The 20,688-nt window shown below is 34.3% G+C and overlaps 1 protein-coding gene across 3 annotated transcripts in view; it reads right to left on the bottom strand.

Annotated features, from left to right (window-relative positions):
- The window catches only part of FAR2 (fatty acyl-CoA reductase 2), a 174,809-nt gene that overhangs the window by 38,476 nt on the left and 115,645 nt on the right, over positions 1–20,688 (bottom strand). For all 3 annotated transcript variants that reach the window (XM_031938106.1, XM_031938104.1, XM_031938105.1), the window contains exons 4-6: positions 20,095–20,274; positions 5,542–5,719; positions 3,240–3,284 (exon numbers count right to left, since the gene is read on the bottom strand). In XM_031938106.1, the coding sequence (XP_031793966.1) occupies positions 3,240–3,284; positions 5,542–5,719; positions 20,095–20,274 (403 nt within the window). The remainder of the gene's footprint in view (positions 1–3,239; positions 3,285–5,541; positions 5,720–20,094; positions 20,275–20,688) is intronic.

Below are 20,688 nucleotides of genomic sequence, written 5' to 3'. Positions count from 1 at the left end.
TTGTTTACTATAACGGCTTCCCTTTGCCCATCAGACCAGATCTAAACTCCCCATTGAGTATGGAATGGGTTTGAGTGAGAAAAACTTGGTTTCAAATACTGCTCTTGACACTTATTAGCTGTACTATGACAATATCAATGAAGCTATTTCCCCATCTATAAAATGGGGGAAATAATATCCATGGTTAAGAGGCAATGTGGTGTCTAGAATATCAGGATTCAAATCCTACTTCTGACACACACTGGCTCATTGCCTTAGGTTAACTCCCTAAGCCTTTAATTTGTAAAATAGGTACAACTCTGTTGTCTTGATAGAGTATTCTCTCAGGAAATTCCATATGCCAGTAAAATCAGAGGTCTAGTTGAAAAACAAACAAAGAAGAACATCAAAAACCCAATAATATACACAAAGTATTGACTGTGTTTTTGTGAAGCTGAAATAAAATATGTGTAGTATTTCTCAAAATTTAAAAGTACAAAGTATTATTATTTTAGATTTCAAGACTTTCTCTAATCTAGCACCTATCCAACCCTGTCTTCTATTGCTATCTAATATAAATTCTCTTCTAAGGGTTTTAAACATTCATGTATTTCTCCTTTCCTGAAATCCCCTTCCTCACCTCCAAAGTTCTCTAAATTCTATCCATCTTTTAATCTATCTTAAGGCTCACCTTGTCCCTTGGTCTCTCTTCTTCCCACAGATTTTATTGTCAAATTTCTGCATGCTAGGGATGTCTCATATTCAACATATCCAAAACTTAACTCCCCTCCCCCAAATTTCCCCCTCTTCCATTCTTGTCTATTTCTTCCAGAGGTACCATAATTCTTCCAGTCTCCAAAGTCTATAATCTTAATACTATCCTCGACTCCTCCTTCTCTCTCAACCCAATCAGTTGCTAAATCTTGCTGTTTCTACCTTCATTACATCCGGTCCATTTTTTTAATGTATACAGTTACTACCTCATTACTTTTTGCTTTCTCTTTGGTCTCTCTCTGCCTCTTGTCTCACCATCCTGGTCCATTTTACACAGTACTGCCAAACTGACCACGTTACTTCTGTACTTAATTAACTTTAGTGGTTTTCTGTTGTATTCAGGAGAAAATATAAGCTCCTAAATTTATCATTTAAAGCTCTTTATAACCCGACTCCAAACTCTCTTTTTCAGGTTCATTCTCTCACACTCTGTGGTACCAGCCAAACTGGTATTCTCTCCATTCCTCAGACATAATATTCTTCCTTTCTCTGTGCCTTTGCACTGCCTGTCCCATGTGCCTGGGAGACATCTCCCCCCCTCTGCCTTAGAATCCTTTTTTTCCTTCAAGTTAAAACACTCCAAAAACAAGTTACAAAACAAAAAAAAAAAGTCTTTCCTGGTCTCTTCAGCTGCTAGTTTCCTCCTCTCCAAAATGCTTTGTACTTATCCTGAACTTATTTGTATTTATTTTTTATATTTATTTTGGATATGCTTATATATGTCTTTGCTATCTTCTCTTTTATTGCAAAAAAAAAAAAAAAATTCAATCGTTCCTAATGCATTGCCCTAATGCATGGTGTTTAATAAATGCTTGTTGCTTAATTTTATCTTATGTTATTCTATAACCTGTGTTTTTTTCTCAAAAAAATTTTTAGTTCTATTAAGACAGGGACCATGTAATGTACTTGTTTTACATTTCTGCAGCGTTCATCACATTGCATGAAAAGCAATATGGTGTACTAGAGAAGAGTTGGATTGAGAGTTGGAACACCTGGGTTCAACTTTGGCTCATATACTTATTCACTTGTTAGTCATTTTTCAGTTCTTTGTGATTCTATTTGGGGTTTTCTTGGCAAAGATATTGGAGTAATCAACTATTTTTTTCTCTGCCTCATTTTATAGATAAGGAACTGAGGCAGCCTGGGTTAAGTGACTTCCCTACGTTCACACAACTGTCTGAGGCTAAAAATGAATTCCAGGCCCAGTGATCCCTGCAATGCCACCTAACTGCTCACATATTCACTAATTACATGATTACTCACAAGAAACAACTACTATAAGCTTCAGTTTTCTATAAAATGGAGTTAATAATAATTATATTATTTCATAAGGTTGTTGAGGAAAGCTCCTATAAAACTTATGAGTGTTAGACAGATAGAAGTTATTTTAATTATTGTAGTAAGTACTTGTAAATGTTTGTTAAATTTGAACTGAATTTAAATTGAAATAAATTGGAATCTAAATGATAGATATTGCTACTTATACCTAATGGGTAAGGAAGGAAAAGAAAGGGACAAAAAAGAAATTTACATGATAACTTTTGTACATATATAAAAGAAATAGCAACTGAGCAAGAACACTACTGAATATGTTCTTAGAAATGATGAGAATGAAAAATATTCATTTTCAGACTCCTGGAGATATAACTATCCAATTTGTTCAGGGGTTTGTTCAGAAGGGAGCATGGGAGATGATAAAACTACATTTTCTCATTTTTACTTTTGCTTTTAGGTTTTTGGAGTATAAAGTTATACTCAGCTGAATTTATTTAGTGAAAACTTGTTAAAGTATATAAAACTTTAGAAAAACATCTTCTTTGACTAGACAGAATCAATATCCAATATTATCTCTTCCTAAAATAAATTGTTTTCAAATAAGGAATAGTAAAAATAGGTCATATTGCCTCTTTATTTCAAACAATTTTTTTTTAAAGAATGGTAAAAAATAAATAGAAATGCAAAATAATAGGAATCACATAGTATTTTTAGCAATCCCATATCCTTCTGGATAAAATAGTTGCTCTCTGAAAAGTTAAAAATCAAAAATGAAAACAAAAATATGAAGATCTGAATCTGGAAAAATACCACTTCAGAGGCTACTAGGTTTGGTTATAGTATCTTTTTTGGTGACAATCTTGGGGGCAAAGTACATTAAATAAAAGCACGTGAAAGCTTCAAGATCATCAAGTCTCATAGACCTTTCTTTTATAATATATATCTCTCCTAGATTTATATATAGTCTTTCTATATAAACATATACTAAACATAGTATATGTGTGTATATATATATATATAGACATTTATACTACTTAGTATTTTATTTATATGTGTATTGTATATGTGTATACACATACTATATATAGTGTGCATAAATACATATATAGATATAGTGTGTGTATATGTATATATATGTATATATGTATAAACTATTGTTACTGCTGCTTAAATCCTAGAGAAACAAATTATTGTTTCACCATTATACATACCGCAATAATGAGTCCATTTGGTCCATTTAAATTATCAACCCAACCCTGGAAAAGAAAATTCTACATTTTACACAGAGCATAATCTATGAGATTTTTCTTTTTCTGAAAATGTAAGCACTTTCAAGAAATGCACTAGCTTTGTTCAATTCCTGCCAAGCCAGGGAATATAAAAATTCTATAGAACTGAATAGCAAAAGTTGAATTTTAATTTGGGAACAGTGGAGAAAAAAATTTGTATAGAGGCATTTTTAGGGGTTTAGTATTAAAGGCTTTTAAAGTCAAAATTACCCTTCATAATCCATTAAATTGCCCATAAAATTCCATATATTATTTTTATATAACTATAACTAGAAAAGGGTATAAGGTAGATTTAGATGCAGAGTTCCCTCTGCATCATAGTCAGATTCAGGATGATTATTATAAAAACAAATGATTACAAATTTTATCTACATCCAGCTAAATGACTGATCAGGGGAAAGGGCTAAACTAGGATTTCAAATCAAACAGAAGAAAACAAAAATAGGTTGGCAGGTAAGCTTATGATTGGGAGAAAATACTATCAAAGAATATTTACACATAAGTGTTATCATATTAAGGACTGAATAATTCATGACATAAAAGTTTCTTCTTTCTGTTTCATTCTAGTCAAGCAAGAAAAGACACAAGAAAGTCAAAGGGAAACACCTTGGACAATTTTTAGTTGATCTTGGAAAGCTTGAAAGACCATTTAAGAATTTATTTCTTGTTACCTTTATCAATCTAAGCTAAACCAAATCAAAATAAACAACAAAACCCCACAGATACTATGAATAGGAGAATCTAGAGTCACACTTGGTCCTGCAAGATGCTTTGCACTGTGGAAATTGTGAAAGAACCAAGACCAACTCAAGGAGCAGGAAACAATTCTCTTTCCTCCTGCTCACTTTAGAGCCTACACTCATTGAAGAGGATGGCCAAGAGAAATTTTCTCTCTTTTTTTTCTTCAGCCCACATATTTAAATTCACCTTTTAAGTGCCATATGATGTAACTCGATTATTTTTAGTCTTTAGATCAATAGAATTCTTCAAGTTATTCAATTCACTTGCTCTTTTATGTACACACACACACACACACACACACACACACACATTATATAAAGCTTACCTACCCTGTAGATCATGGGAACTTTCTTTTGAAACACAAGGCAAGGAGTAGCTAGATGGTGCAGTAGATAGAATATAAGCCTCCTGAATTCAGGAGGACCTGAGTTCAAATTTGACCTCACCTTGGGCAAATCAGTTAACCCTAATTGCCAAAGAAAGAAAGAAACTCAAGGAAAGTAAATATACCATACTTCTTTCACTTAAAACTATTTCTAGGAGTAAGACCAGATAGAGCACCAGCCTGAAGTCAGGAGGACCTAAGACACTTCACACTCTCTAGCTGTGTGACTCTGGGCAAGTTACTTAAACCCAAATGCCTCACCAAATAAGAATAATAATAACTATTGCTTCTATATTGAGATGCCCCAAACACTAATGAATGAAGCTAAAAGTCATAAACTGATTATTAAAATTCCTATATTCTTGAAACTGGTCCAGTTCTAGCTAGTCATCTTGGAGTGATTCAGGATGGCTTCAACTTAGCATTTCATTCCCATGAGCAGTGGTTCTATAGGCTGAAACAGACAATGTAGCTAGTGGAAAGAATAGTAAATCAGGACATGGATAGAAGCTTGGATTCTTAACTTAGCTTTCCCACCAACAAGCTGTGTTGGCTTTGGAAAAATCAAGTAATTCTTTTATTTGTGTTAGTTTCTTGAGACACGAAACCTCATAGGTTGTAGTGACCATAGAATGAGAACCTAGGAGTGTAGCTTAATAGGTATAAATCACTATACCAGGTATCACTATTTCCAGGCATGAGCACAAGCTAGTGCCAAGTCTTTTTTTCCCCCGCTCATATTACTTCCTTATTTCCTAGAATCTGAGGCTGGTGACACAAGAAATCCCCAGTTCTATCCTAGACAACTAAAATCCAAGAGCTTTTTTGAGACTGGGGAAGGAATAATATGGGGAGTTCATTTAAACTCACCCCAACTAAGGCCGTTGTCAGTATTGGGAGTGCCTGGATCCCCAGGCAAGAATTCCTAAATTCATTCATTGAAATTTTGCTTGAATTGGATCAGTGTTCAGAACATCACAAGCTCATCTCATTAAGTTCCTTGGGATATTTCTTAAACCCTGAGCAGGAAAGAAGGCTGTCAAAGTCTGAAAGAAGCAGGAAGCAAAACCAGAAAATTTTTAGATTAGCTAGACTTACTGGAAAAGGTTCCTGCCAGCTAGCTCCAACAATGGATGGTCTTATGATAGCAATATTTAGGTTCCCACGTTCTTGATACACCACCATCTCTCCCAAGGCCTTAGTATATGTATAAGTGTTGGGTCGATTTTCGATCAATTTAGGTGTGATTTCTTCAATGATTGAATCATCTAACCACCTGGAGGGCAGGGAAAGTAAAAAAAAAACAAAAAACAAAATAAAAAACCAAAAACTTCTATTGGTATCTATTAAACAGATCAAGAAAAAAAAAGGTTTATACAGAAAATCAGAAGCTAGCATTTACATAATGCTTTAAGGTTAGTGAAACACTTTACAGATATTATCTCATTTTATTCTCATGATAGCCTTAGGAAGTGCATGCTATTATTATCTCCATTTTACAGATGAGAAAACAAATTAAGTGACTTGTCTAGGTTCACATTGTTGTTCATTGTTCATTATCTTTTTTCTCCATTTTATCAATAGTATTTGATTTTTCCATTTACATGTAAAGATAGTCTTCAATATTCATTATTGTAAGATTTTGAGTTCCAAAAATTTTCCCTCCTTCTCTCATCTCTCCCCACCCCAAGACAACAGCAATCTGATAAAAGTTATACATATACAATCATTTAAAACATATTTCCATATTTGTCATCAGAACAAAAGGAAAAAAAAGGAAAAAAAAACATAAGAAAAACCAAACAAAAAAAAAAGGTAAAAATTATATGCTTCTATCCACATTCAGTTTCCGTAGTTCTCCCTCTGAATATGGATGGCATTTTCCATCCCAAGTCTATTGAAATTGACTCATTGCTAAGAATTGCTAAGTCCATCATGGTTAGTCATCACATAAATTTGCCATTATTGTGTATGATATCCACTTGCTTCTGCTCATTTCACTTAGTTTCAGTTCATATGTCTTTCCAAGCTTTTCTAAAATCAGCCTGTTCATTTCTTATAGAAAAATAATATTGTATTACATCCATACACCATAAGTTATTGAGCCATTCCTCAACTGATGAGTATTCACTCAATTTTTGGTTCCTTGTCACTACAAAAAAGCTGCTACAAATATTTTTGCACACATGGGTCTCACTGTTCATTTTCAAAGAGGACTATATGCAGGGGTGATGTCTTGAGTTTTGTGTGAATTAGATCTATGTGAGGCAGAGCTACACAAAACTGCCAGCTTCAATTTCTCTTCCAGAATCATCAAAATTCAGTGTTAAGACAAACGTCAAGACAACTAGTAATGACTTGGGATGTGGTGAATGACTTTGGCATCTTTGATGTATGACCAAGATAAAGCACTCCAGAACACGTGCTTCAGTTACCTACATGGTTGTTGGAATATATTGTTTCCAACCACCTGTTCCACCAGGGGGAAGTCTGCACATGCTTGGAACATACATTGCAGGCTTTTCATTACTCTCAACCTTAGCCCATCTGTTGAGATAGTTTTACTGGGGTGTGACTACTGTGCATGCTATACTTTCTTGGAGCCACAAGTGAAAGCTGAGTGCCAGGTGAATACCAAAAGTGAATAAATAGCCCCAAGAGGGTTCAGCAAGTCTGGATTTGAATTTAGTTCCTCCTGACTTCTGGTCCTGTGATATCCTTTGTACCATCTCAGTGAGTTGTGAGATTCAGAATTTTGGTATGCCAGCTTTGTATAATAGAGAGTAGAGTTATTAAAATTTTTTGTGATGCCTTTCTTTATACTGTTGCTCCCATCTAGTAAGCTCTCCTAGTTCTTGCTCCTTCTGGAAGCTGGCTGAGATAAATCCAGCTGATTCTATCTCTCTTCCCTTTCTTCATAGTTTTATTACCCATAACATAACAATAACAACACTAATAATAATAGTTAGCACTTATATAACACTTTCAAAAGTTCTTTCTGTATATTAATCCACTTGAGCCTCATAATAACTGTATAGTAGGTACTTTTATTTTCCTCATTTAACAGATGAGGCAACTGAGGCATATGGAAATCAAATGATTTGCCCAGGGTCACACAACTAGTAAGTAACTGAGGTCTAGATTTGAACTCAATTTCTGACTTCCAAGTTGTCCATTCAGCTTCTTACATATAACATGCTTCATAATATATATTTTTATTGAGAGAATTCAGTTAAATACACATTGTACATTTTCTTAGGCTAACAAAAAACAGATTTAGGACTGGAAGGTCTCAGAAGTCTAACGTGGCCTAATCTCTTCATTTTACAAATGAGGGTACTGAACTCCAGAAGGAACAAACATAGTGCAATAAAAAAGACTTCTGCATTAAAAAAAAAGATCTATGTCATTTAAAAGTTGGCAAGGTGTTTTATATATATAAAATCTTATTTTAGCTTCATAATAAATTGTAGATACAATACTGTAGGTATTGTATATCAACTTTGATAGATGAAGAAGTTAAGTAACTTGCCCATGCATCCAAAACTAATTAACATCAGAAGTTGGATTTGAATTTAGGTCTCAGTGATTCCAAGGTGAACATTCTTCTGCTCACTTTATCATGTTGCTCTTCCAGAGGACCTCAGTTTGAGATGTGTGATATTGAGAAAGTAATTCTCTCTGGGCCACCAAATTCCCAAAACAGATTGAACCACGACACTACCCTGCTCCAGGAGCTTTAAATTGCCTTCAGGATCTGGTTCCAACAAATCTAGTTTCTAGACTAATTTCACATTACCCCCCTGACCCCATGCAGTCTATACTCTAGTGAATTGCCATAGAATACTATGAAGCACCATTTACCATCTCAGATGGCATTTATGGCTCAACATTCTTTGTAGCAACAGGCTTCCATGGCCTTCACACAACCATCAGATCACTATTCCTAGTCCTATATCTACTCCGACAACTCTTTTATCACTTCACATCCACTCACCACTTTGGCTTTGAAGCCTGATACTGACACTTTGTAGATGTTGTATGACTATTCCTATATGTGTCTATTTACTGATGAGGCTTGTATTTTTCTAGTATAATTAGTACTACTGATTTCCAATCATTAAGTTCTGGATAAAACCAGAGAAAAATAATTAACCTAATCCTAACTCTCCTGATCAACTCTGCCCTAGCAACAATCAAATCGTATTTGATATTCTACAGAAATGAGATTCTATATCTTATCTCCATGCCCTATACTGATTGTCTCTTTTGCTTGGAATAACCTTGCTCCTCAGCCCCCTCTCTTACAATTAATAGTTCCCTTTATGACAGTTTATATCAACTCGTGAATGAGGCCTTTCCTGATCCCTCTGGTTTTTAGGCTTTTCAAAGAGCTTTGATTCAAAGTGGCATGGCTGATACAAGGGCCAGGGAAGGCCAGAGAGGGTCAGGGACAGGAAAAATAAGTTCTCTGCTTCTCTCTTATAGTTTCCTAGACTATACTTGAACTGTTGGATGTTGTTAGTATGTCCCACTCTGCTACTATTTGTCATTACCAATGTGGGAAGATAGAAGAGGAAAAAGAAATTTCTTTTACTCTCTTACCAATACCACTAAAGAATCTCACTCCATAAATGTTCCGAGCCTTGACTCTTTTGAATTCTTCAAGGCTTAGCTAGCTAAAGCATCATGGTTATAGCCAATCTGCTTTCTCACATTGTTGCCCTCTTGACTCAGAAAAGTGTTTATATCTCATAAAAGGATCAAGGTATGGGTATATAATTCAGCTCCTTCCCACCTTTCCAGTATTCTTATAACTCATCTCTACATAATCTTGTTATTCAGTAACATTGGGATTTTTTTTGCCATTTAAGACACTGCATCTCTTGACTCTGCATTTTCATTTCAGAATATAAAGATAGAAAAAATAGAGGAGAATAACATACAAAAAACAACATATCTGGAGAATGGATCAAAAGAGAAAATATAAGAATAAATGAACTACCTGAAAGCTTGAAACAATAGTACAAGAAATAATCCAAGAAAATTGACCTGGATCGTGAAGAAAATGTAGAGATAGAAAAAAAATACTCCATGATCATCACCTCAAAGAGATCCTTTGTGGAAAGCACATAGGAATATTTTTGCCAAATTTCAAAACCCCAAGATCACAAAGAAAAATTTTCAAGAAACAAGAAACAATTCAAATATCCTGGAGCTACAATTAGAATTGTATAGGACTTAACAGCAGCTACAATAAAAGATTGCAGGTCCTGGAATCATATATATCAACAATCAAAATAACTAGGCTTGTAGTCAAAAATATATCCAGCATAACATTCAATGAAATATTCAATACTCAATATTCAATGAAAAAAATGGTCATTCAATGAATTTACAGATTTTCAGGACTTTCTATCAACCAAACCAGAAATCAGTAGAAAATTTAACATATAAGAACCATTATTCAAGATTAATTCAAGGTGCTAGATGGTGCCACTGCTAGGTGGTGCAGTGGATAGAGCATCAGTCCTGAATTCAGGAGGACCTTAGTTCAAATCTGACTTCAGACACTTAACACTTCCTAGCTGTGCGACCCTAGGCAAGTCATTTAACCCCAATTGCCTTAGCAAAAAAAAAGATTAATTCAAAGAATATAATGTGGACAAATTGTTTATGTACACATATGTCTACAATTGAAATTAGGAACTATGGTTAGCTCAAAAGAAAGATTTATACAAAAATGAGAGGCAGAGGAAAAATTGAAAGAGAGGCATTAGGGAGGGGAGGAGAGCTTGTAGTTCTGAAAACCCAATCACATTAGGAATGGGTTAAATAGGCAACATTACATATACACCATGAAGAGTATAGCACTCTCCAAAATTTATAAAGAAATTAAGGGGAGGGAAAAGTGGAGGGAGATGCCAAGGGAAGGAGGAAGAAGAAAAGGGAGGAATTCATTGATGGGTGGAAGTTAAATAATAGCAAGACAGGTTAAAGAGCAGAATTAAAGTAGAACACTGGGCAGAGATAGGAAAGAAGAGATGTGCATAAAGAACACAACATAGGTCAGGAGTTGAATTTATTAGAGAAAAAAAGTATGGCTAATAGTCATTGATCTTAGAGAAAGTCAAGTTTGAAAATTCAATTAGGAGAGAATTTTCCATTATATGTCAGCCATACTAATTTTGTTTTAGATGCATGTTTACATATGAATAAATGCATGTGTGTGTGTGTGTGTGTGTGTGTGTATGTGTGTGTTTGGGTATATATAGATATGTATGAATGTTGCTCTATGTAGGTGTTTATAGATATATGTATATGTGTGGGTCTGTGGATGGGTGTGAATATATATGTATAACACATATAAGTCTATATGTGTATGGGGTATGTATGTGTATGTGTGTGTGTATGTGTGCCTGTGTATGCATCTATTAAATATAGCTGTGTGTAAAGGACTGAAACTTTGAATAGGTGCACTTGAATCAGACAACTGAGCACTTAAGGCTAATTATCTATTTGACAGTGACTATTTGCATATGTTTAGAATTGCTCTTTTCAGTTAATGCTGGCTCAATGTTTGGGGTTAAGAGAATTGTAGGTAAGTATTAAGGGGTGGGGTTAGAGAGGCGAGAGAACTGCATTTGGCTGCAGGATGAGGAAGAGAAAAGTGTGGAGATTCTGGACTCTAGAATCAAGGAGGGATCCTTGGCAAAACTCCTGGCAGTTTTGTCCATCTCCTTCACTTCTCCCCCTAAAGACTAAGGGCTTTGTTTATCCTGACTCTGGATGATCCTGAGGCCTCCAGGGAGCTAGCTTGGACTTTACAGCCATGCTTAACTATAACTTGCTTGGGGAGGTGAGGGGATGAAAGGAGAAAAAAAGAACAAAATAAAAAAAGTGCACAGCAGGGAATAAAAAAGAACAACTTACAAGGAAGTAAAGAAAATATGGACACTCATGAATATAATTTCTTTTACTATTATATTTCCTTTCTCGAACTAGAAATTCATTGTTATATTTTGAATGCTCCCTGACATTCTGCTGGGCATGTGACAATGTTCTGCTTTGTTTTATTTTTATTTTTTGTATTTCTATTTTCGATTAAATTAAAAGTAACTTAAAAAGATAAAACAAAAAAAAATCTCAACTAAAGCACCATCTATGTAAGAAAATCCCTTTTCAGTTCCCTTTAATTTTCATGCCATATATATATATATATATATAATCTCTCTATATATGTATATATATGTAAATATGTATACATATATTTTTATCCTGTATATATCCTGTTTGTACATAATTATTTGCATATCATTTCCTTCATTAGAATGAAAGTTTCGTGAGAGCAGGAACTCTTTTGCTTTAGCATATTCAACACTTGGCACAGCACCTGGCCAATAAATAAACACAATAAATTTTTATAATTGATTCAGGTGATATAGTTACAGAAGGTACAGGATACAATCACATGAAGTTAAATCAAATATATATATATATATATATATATATATATATTATATATATTTACATATGCCATTGTCACTTTGACCAACAGAGAGACATTAGAACCATTAGGGAATAAGACACATTCCAGGCAGACACTGATAAAGAAAATCACCAAAAGGAAGAAACAACTGCAAGGTGGTAGCTGTCAATATTTGGGTTGGGGGAAGGACCAGATAGCTTAGAATCTAGCTGAGTAAACTAATAAATGTTGGCATACTAAATGATCAATTCAAGCTACATAGAACCAAAAGATTTAAAAAGATAAAGGGGAGATAACAGTCCTATGAAAATAGGATGAGGTACATAGTAGCTTTATTGCCTGGGGTAACTGTAAATGTACTAAAGTAATTTTTGGTGAATCTACAGAGGATATTTACATTCTAAGATTTATTCAAGCATAAAAAACCACTAGGTTACAATTTGGAGCTTTGCTCAAAGGGTTATCAAACTGCATATTTTTTCATCCAGTAGTGTTTCTATTGGGCTTATATCTCAAAGAGATCTTAAAGGAGAGAAAGGGATTCACATATGCCAAAATGTTTGTGGCAGCCCATTTTGTAGTGACAAGAAACTGGAAACGGAGTGGATGTGCATCAGTTGGAGAATGGCTGAATAAGTTATGGTTTATGAATGTTATGAAATATTATTGTTCTATAAGAAACAACTAGCAATATGATTTCAGAGAGGCCTGGAGAGACTTACATGAACTGATGCTAAGTGAAGTGATCAGAACCAGGAGATCATTATACACTGCAACAACAAGATTATATGAAGATAAATTCTGATGGATGTAGTTCTTTTCAACAATGACATGATTTAAGCGAGTTCCCATGGATCTGTGAGGCGGAGAGCCATCTGTACCCACAGAGAGAACTGTGGTAGCTGAGGGTGGATCATAACATAGCATTTTCACTCTTTTTTGTTGTGGTTTGCTTGAATTTTATTTTCTTTCTCTTTTTTTTTAACTTTTTGATCTGATTTATTTTTTTTAATTTTTGCATTATTTTATTTTATTTTATTTTTTTTATTTTATTATAGTAACTTTTTATTGACAGAATCCATGCCAGGGTAATTTTTTTTTTACAACATTATCCCTTGCACTCACTTCTGTTCCGATTTTTCCCTCCCACCCTCCACCCCTTCCCCTAGATAGCAAGCAGTCCTATATATGTTGAATATGTCCTAGTATATCCTAGATACAATGTATGTGTGCAGATCCAAACAGTTTTCTTGTTGCACAGGGAGAATTGGATTCGGAAGGTAGAAATAACCTGGGAAGAAAAACAAAAATGCAAACAGTATACATTCATTTCCCAGTGTTTTTTCTTTGGGTGTAGCTGCTTCTGTCCATCATTGATCAATTGAAACTGAATTAGGTCTCTTTGTCAAAGAATCCACTTCCATCAGATTACATCTTCATACAGTATCGTTGTTGGACGATATAATGATCTCTTTGGTTCTGCTTCATTTCACTTAGCATCAGTTCATGTAATTCTCCAAGCTTCTGTATTCATCTTGTTGGTCATTTCTTACAGAACAATAATATTCCATAACATTCTATATACCACAATTTACCCAACCATTCTTAATTGATGGCATCCACTCAGTTTCCAGCTTCTAGCTACTACAAACAGGGCTACAAACATTTTGGCACATACTGGTCCCTTTCCCTTCTTTAGTATCTCCTTGGGGTATAAGCCCAGTAGAAACAGTGCTGGATTAAAGGGTATGCACAGTTTGATAACTTTTTGGGCACAATTCCAGATTGCTCTCCAGAATGGTTGGATTCGCTCACAGCCCACCAACAATGTATCAGTGTCCCAGTTTTCCCACATCCCCTCCAACACTCATCATTATTTTTTCCTGTCATCTTAGCCACGACAGGTGTGTAGTGGTATCTCAGAGTTGTCTTAATTTGCATTTCTCTGATTAATAATGATTTGGAACACTTTCATATGAGTGGTAATGATTTCAATTTCATCATCTGAAAATTGTCTGTTCATATCCTTTGACCATTTATCAATTGGAGAATGGCTTGGTTTCTTATAAATTAGAGTCAGCTCTCTATATATTTTGGAAATGAGGCCTTTATCAGAACCTTTAACTGTGAAGATGTTTTCCCAGTTTGTTGCTTCCCTTCTAATCTTGTTTACATTAGTTTTGTTTGTACAGAAGCTTTTAATTTGATGTAATCAAAATTTTCTATTTTGTGTTCAATAATGGTCTCTAGTTCGTCTTTAGTCACAAATTTCTTCCTCTTCCACAAGTCTGAGAGATAAACTATCCTATGTTCCTCCAATTTGTTTATAATCTCGTTCTTTATGTCCAAATCATGGACCCATTTTGATCTTATCTTGGTATACGGTGTTAAGTGTGGGTCCATGCCTAATTTCTGCCATACTAATTTCCAGTTATCCCAACAGTTTTTGTCAAATAATGAGTTCTTATCCCAAAAGTGAGGATCTTTGGGTTTGTCAAACACTAAATTGCTATAGTTGACTATTCTTGCTATAGTTGACTATTCTGTCTTGTGAACCTAACCTGTTCCACTCATCAACTAATCTATTTCTTAGCCAATACCAAATGGTTTTGGTGACTGCTGCTTTATAATATAGTTTTAGGTCAGGTACAGCTAGGCCACCTTCATTTGATTTTTTTTTCATTAATTCTTTTGAGATTCTTGACTTTTTTATTTCCATTATGAATTTGTTTTATTTTTTTAGACATTAAAATATTTTCTTGAAGTCTGATTGGTATAGCACCAAATAAATAGATTAGTTTAGGAGTATTGTCATCTTTATTATATTCCTGACCTATCAGGAGCATTGATATTTTTCCAATTATTTAAGTCTGATTTATTTGTGAAAGCTTTTTGTAATTTAGCTCATATAATTCTGACTTTCCTTTGGTAGATAGATTCCCAAATATTTTATGCTGTCGAAGTTATTCTTGAATGGAATTTCTTTTGTATCTCTTGTGTTGGATTGTTGGTGATGAAAAATGCTAGGATTTATGGGATTTATTTTATAACCCAACTTAGCTAAAGTTATGATTATTTCTAATAGCTTTTTGTAGAATCTCAGGTTCTTCTAAGATACTCATATCATTCAAGAGGATAGTTTGGTTTTCACTGCCTATTCTGATTCCTTTAACTTTCGACTCTTATTGCGAGCTATGTTTCTAATACAATATTGAATAATAATGGTGACAGTGGCAACCTTGCTTCACTAGATCTTACTGGGAAGATTCCATTTTTCCCATTGCATATGATGCTTACTGATGTTTTAAATATATGCCTGACTATTTTAAGAAAAAGTCCATTTGTTCCTCTACCTCAAAGTGTTTTTATTAGAATGGATGTTGGATTTATCAATGCTTTTTCTGCATCTATTGAGATGATCATATGGTTTTTATTAGTTTGCTTATTGATATAGTCAATTATGCTAATAGTTTTCCTAATATTGAACCAGCCCTGCATTCCTGGTATAAATCCTACTTGATCATAGTGTATTATCCTGGGGATGATTTTCTGTAATCTTTTTGCTAATATTTTATTTAAGATTTTAGCATTGATATTCATTAGAGAGATTGGTCTATAATTTTCTTTCTCTGTTTTCAGCCTACCTGGTTTAGGTATCAGTACCATGTCTGTGTCATAAAAGGAGTTTGGTAGGACTCCTTCAGTCCCTATTTTTTCAAATAGTTTATATAGCATTGGGTTAATTGTTCTTTAAATGTTTGGTAGAATTCACATGTAAATCCATCTGGTCCTGGGGATTTTTTCTTAGGGAGTTGGTTAATAGCTTGTTCTATTTCTTTTTCTAAGATGGGACTGTTTAGGATATTTACTTCTTCCTCTGTTAATCTGGGCAAGCTATATTTTTGAAGGTATTCTTCCATTTCATTTAAGTTGTCGAATTTATTGCCATAAAGTTGGGCAAAATAATTCCTAATTATTGCTCTAATTTCCTCTTCATTAGTGGCGAGTTCTCCCTTGATCTGATTTTTCTTATGCAGCAAGGTAATGGTATAAATATATATGCCTATATTGGATTTAGCATGTATTTTTACCATATTTAACATATATTGGATTACATGCCATCTAGGGAAGGGGATGGGGGTAAGGGGAAAAATGAGAACACAAGATTTTTCAAGGGTCAGTATTGAAAAATTATCCTTGCATATATTTTGAAAATAAAAACTTCAATTAAAAATACTAGTTTATCCATTTTTAAAATAAGTTATAAAATGTTAAATATAAAAAAATAGGAAATTAATTCCTTCCAGAATGCTTTTACTCTGGACTACATTACAAAAGATAGAATGAAATAGATAATAATATTGCTTTAATAATAATAATTTGTTACTTTATAAAGGACAGCAAGTTTCTACTACATATTTGCAGTCATTTGATATGTCTTTCTAGAGATGCTTCTAGTACTTTATTGAATAATCTTATAGTAATAAAACTTTTACAGGAATAGGATGAATTATTTATTACTCATCACCCTGCCTATAGCTATTGTCATACTGAGGATTTGATAGTCAACCTATAGAAGTTAAATTTGTCTTTAATATTTTCATTCACCTATAAAAATTATTTTTATCCTATGTAATGACTTATAAACATAAAATAAATAACTGAATAGTAACTTGTTCCAGGGATGTTTTTCTCTAAACCCCATTGAATAAAATAAGAATGAAAAGATGATATTCATGATGATAATGATTATAACTGATATTTTTGACCACATGAGTATGCCGAGGTAAAGGTCTTTTATATATATATATATTTTGTTGTTGTTGTTGTTGAGGCAGTTGGGGTTAAGTGACTTGCTCAGGGTCACACAGCCAGGAAGTGTTAAGTGTCTGAGAACAGATTTGAACTCAGGTTCTCCTAACTTCACGGCTGGTGCTCTATCCACTGAGCCACCTAGCTGCCCCAAAGGTCTTATATTTTGAAATTACAGAATTCTCTTTAGGGCTAGAACAGCTGATGACTTGGAGAATGTATAAAAAGGAATCATTGTCAGGATTTGAGCTGCTTCCTGAGAAGAGGGTGGGAGAAAGGGGGCTTATTATTTTCACATAGAAAACATACATACTGCCTAGGCTAGCCTAAGCCTAGGTTTAGGCTGCTTCTTTTCTTTTCTTTTCTTTTCTTTTCTTTTCTTTTCTTTTTTAAATTTCTTGATCTTAGGCAAACAAACATCCCAAGACAGACGTGTCCAGGCTTGGAGACAAATTTGTGAGTTTGAGATGCAAAAAACCTTTTGTATTGGGGCTGAATGGTGGCAGAGGAAAGAAACACTTGACTTAGAGATAGGAAGACTTCCTGTCAGATTGGCTAAGATGACAGGAAAAAATAATGATGATTGTTGGAGGGGATGCGTGAAAACTGGGACATTGATGCATTGTTGGTGGAGTTGTGAACGAATCCAACCATTTTGGAGAGTAGTTTGGAACTATGCTCAAAAAGTTATCAAACTGTGCATACCCTTTGATCCAGCAGTGTTACTACTGGGATTATATCCCAAAGAGATTATAAAGAAGGGAAAGGGACCTGTATGTGCACGAATGTTTGTGGCAGCCCTTTTTGTAGTGGCTAGAAACTGGAAACTGAATGGATGTCCATCAGTTGGAGAATGGCTGAATAAATTGTGGTATATGAAAATTATGGAATATTACTGTTCTGTAAGAAATGACCAACAGGATGATTTCAGAAAGGCCTGGAGAGACTTACACGAACTGATGCTGAGTGAAATGAGCAGGACCAGGAGATCATTATATACTTCAACAACAATACTAGATGATGACCAGTTCTGATGGATCAGGCCATCCTCAGCAACGAGATCAACCAAATCATTTCTAATGGAGCAGTAATGAACTGAACTAGCTATGCCCAGAAAAAGAACTCTGGGAGATGACTAAAAACCATTACATTGAATTCCCAATCCCTATATTTATGCACACCTGCATTTTTGATTTCCTTCACAAGCTAATTGTACAATATTTCAGAGTCTGATTCTTTTTGTACAGCAAAATAAACGTTTTGGTTGGGTATACTTATTGTGTATCTAATTTATATTTTAATATATTTAACATCTACTGGTCATCCTGCCATCTAGGGGAGGGGGTGGGGGGGGGGGTAAGAGGTGAAAAATTGGAACAAGAGGTTTGGCAATTGTTAATGCTGTAAAATTATCCATGTATATATCATGTAAATAAAAGGCTATTAAATAAAAAAAAAAAAGAGAGATAGGAAGACTTTAGTTCAAATCTGGAGGTGATTATGGGCAAGTTACTTGACCCATTTGCCTCAGTTTCCTCTTTTGTAACATGAGAATAATAGCAACTACCTCTTAGGGATGTAAGTATAAAATTCAATAACATTTATATTATATTAACTTTGAAAACCTTAAAATGCCACATGAGTACTCTCTACCATTATTATTATTGTTATCCCTAAGTTTCTTCAAGTTCTAAAAATTCTATAATTTAATAAACCTCATATTCTATTATAAAAATGTGTTAAGATCTTTCTTTGCAATCTGGACATAGGGACTCAGATACCAGCTTTTTCCTTTCTAAGTCATCCTGACAAATAGTGGATTCTAGGGAGTATTGTCCCCAACCCCAAAATATACATATGGACTCCCAGTTAAGCACATTATTTACATTTTTTGGTGTGTTCTCTAGAATAATTAGATAACTTTGATTCTACAATGTCCTAGATATTTTTGGATTAAAAATGAAAACTTTATCTTTATATGTGTAGACTATGATTACATAGTCTATATGATTGAACTGAATCATTTCACCTGAATTCAGTTTGCATTTTTGGGAACTGAAATTCATTTTGGGAATGAATGAAACTGCTATTTAAAACAATCTCATATTGAAGTGGCCAATTATTCATGCTTATGACTTCTTTTAATATTCTTTAGAAACAGTTAAAAATAAAATAACCTTATTATAGAAGCATAGATTGTGTAGAAGGAAAGAAGTAGAATGTGGAAACACTAAGTGTTTCTAAGAGCAGGTCAATGTCTTTAAAAGAAAGTGATTCCTGGAGAAGATAACAGAAATAGAGAATTATTTTTGCTGAATGGTTAAAGAGAAAGCATGGATTACTCCACCTGGATAGTTCAAGGAGCTTGATAGTTTTTGCTCACTATCTTAAAATAGAAAAATAGCTTATAACAAAAAAATAAAAGGAAATTCCTGTTCTTTTTAGGAGAAATTATCCTGATTCTAGCTAGTACTATTTTTCTTATCAATTTTTTTTCACCAATCTTATCTTACCTTTTGGGGGATATGCTTTCATTAGAAAATGTAGAATTTTGCCTTTTCTGATATTTTCAAAGTGGAGATCTGTGGAAGCTTGGGCCTTTCTTTGGGGATTTTGCTAACTTTTTTCCATCTCCCTTTCCTTATGTCCACATGTTTATGGGCCAGAACTCTGCATTTAAAACAAGGATTCTTACAAGGTGCTAATTCAGTGGAATTGATAAAGACAATGATATCTAGTTTAACATGGTGATTAACAGTTCTCTAATTCAGTACTTAGTACTAAATATAGTTCTACAAGATTCACACCTACGATGATGTAATTAAAACATATCATATAAGCAGGGACAAACTCAACCAGAGTCAATTCCATCTTCAGTAAGGATCCTGGTGGCTGTCCTTCTGCACTTCCCCCACTGAAACTAAGGCTGGTCTGAAACACTTTCCAGAAATCTGGCCCCTTGAAAGGCTCTCCAGAAAGCTGGTCCAGGGCCCAGACAAAAAAAAAAAAAAAAAAAAAAAAAAAGATTGTGAAGGAGATAATAAAGGATTTGGACTTTAACACCTGGCTGTTCTTGTGGTGATTACTGAACTGAAAAGAAGGCTGTTCCCAAGACCTCCAGAAAAACCAAACAAGAACACTATATCCACAAATCCAAAATTATCTTTCCTGCACTGAAATAGTAGCAGCTAGGGGCAATGGCAAGGTATATGTTCTCCAGCATAATTAAAGGGAATCTTACATGAATAACTAACTTTATACCCTTGGAGAGTGGTAAGCAGGGGATGATTTCTATAGAAAACTCAAACAAGTGGAGGTGGAATAGGGAAAATCATATTGTTACAACTTACTCTACTGAATCAATCAATTTCTTGGGTTCCACGGAACATGGGTAAATAACTTCATCAATGTGCTTCAAGTTACAGTTGGAATAGGCAGTGGAGAAATGGATGAAGACTTCAAGCTTTAACATCTGGCTGGCCATGAACAGAAGCTGCTGGGTGGCAATGACGTTGAGTTGCAAAGCATGTCTATAGGAGACAGAAAGAAAATCATAGGGGTTCATTTTGTGATTTTGTAGTCCTGTAATGGTGGTTACTGCAATAATCAAATTTTATAAAAGCTTATATTGGCTGTACCAACTAAATACTAAAATCAATCATAACGATACTGATAAGGTCTAAACCTTTGATTGATTCGGTAGAGGGAACTTCTAGATGAAAAAACTTCTTCTACAAATAAACTTAGTGCCTTCTCTGCTACTTGTACTAAAGACTCACCTAGAGGGATGAGAGTTTAAGTGATTTGCTGTCAAGAAATTGTTAAAGGGAGGACTTGAACCCAAGTTTTTCTAGGCTCCTTCAAAGGCAGATTTCTGTCCATTATGCCACATTGCCTTTCATAATGTAGATTATACTTGAAAAAATATAGTATTCAATACTTGT

This window comes from Sarcophilus harrisii, chromosome 5, assembly GCF_902635505.1.
Source record: "Sarcophilus harrisii chromosome 5, mSarHar1.11, whole genome shotgun sequence".
NCBI lineage: Eukaryota > Metazoa > Chordata > Mammalia > Dasyuromorphia > Dasyuridae > Sarcophilus > Sarcophilus harrisii.
Note: the sequence above shows the minus strand (reverse complement) of the source record. Positions and strands in the feature narration are given on the sequence as shown.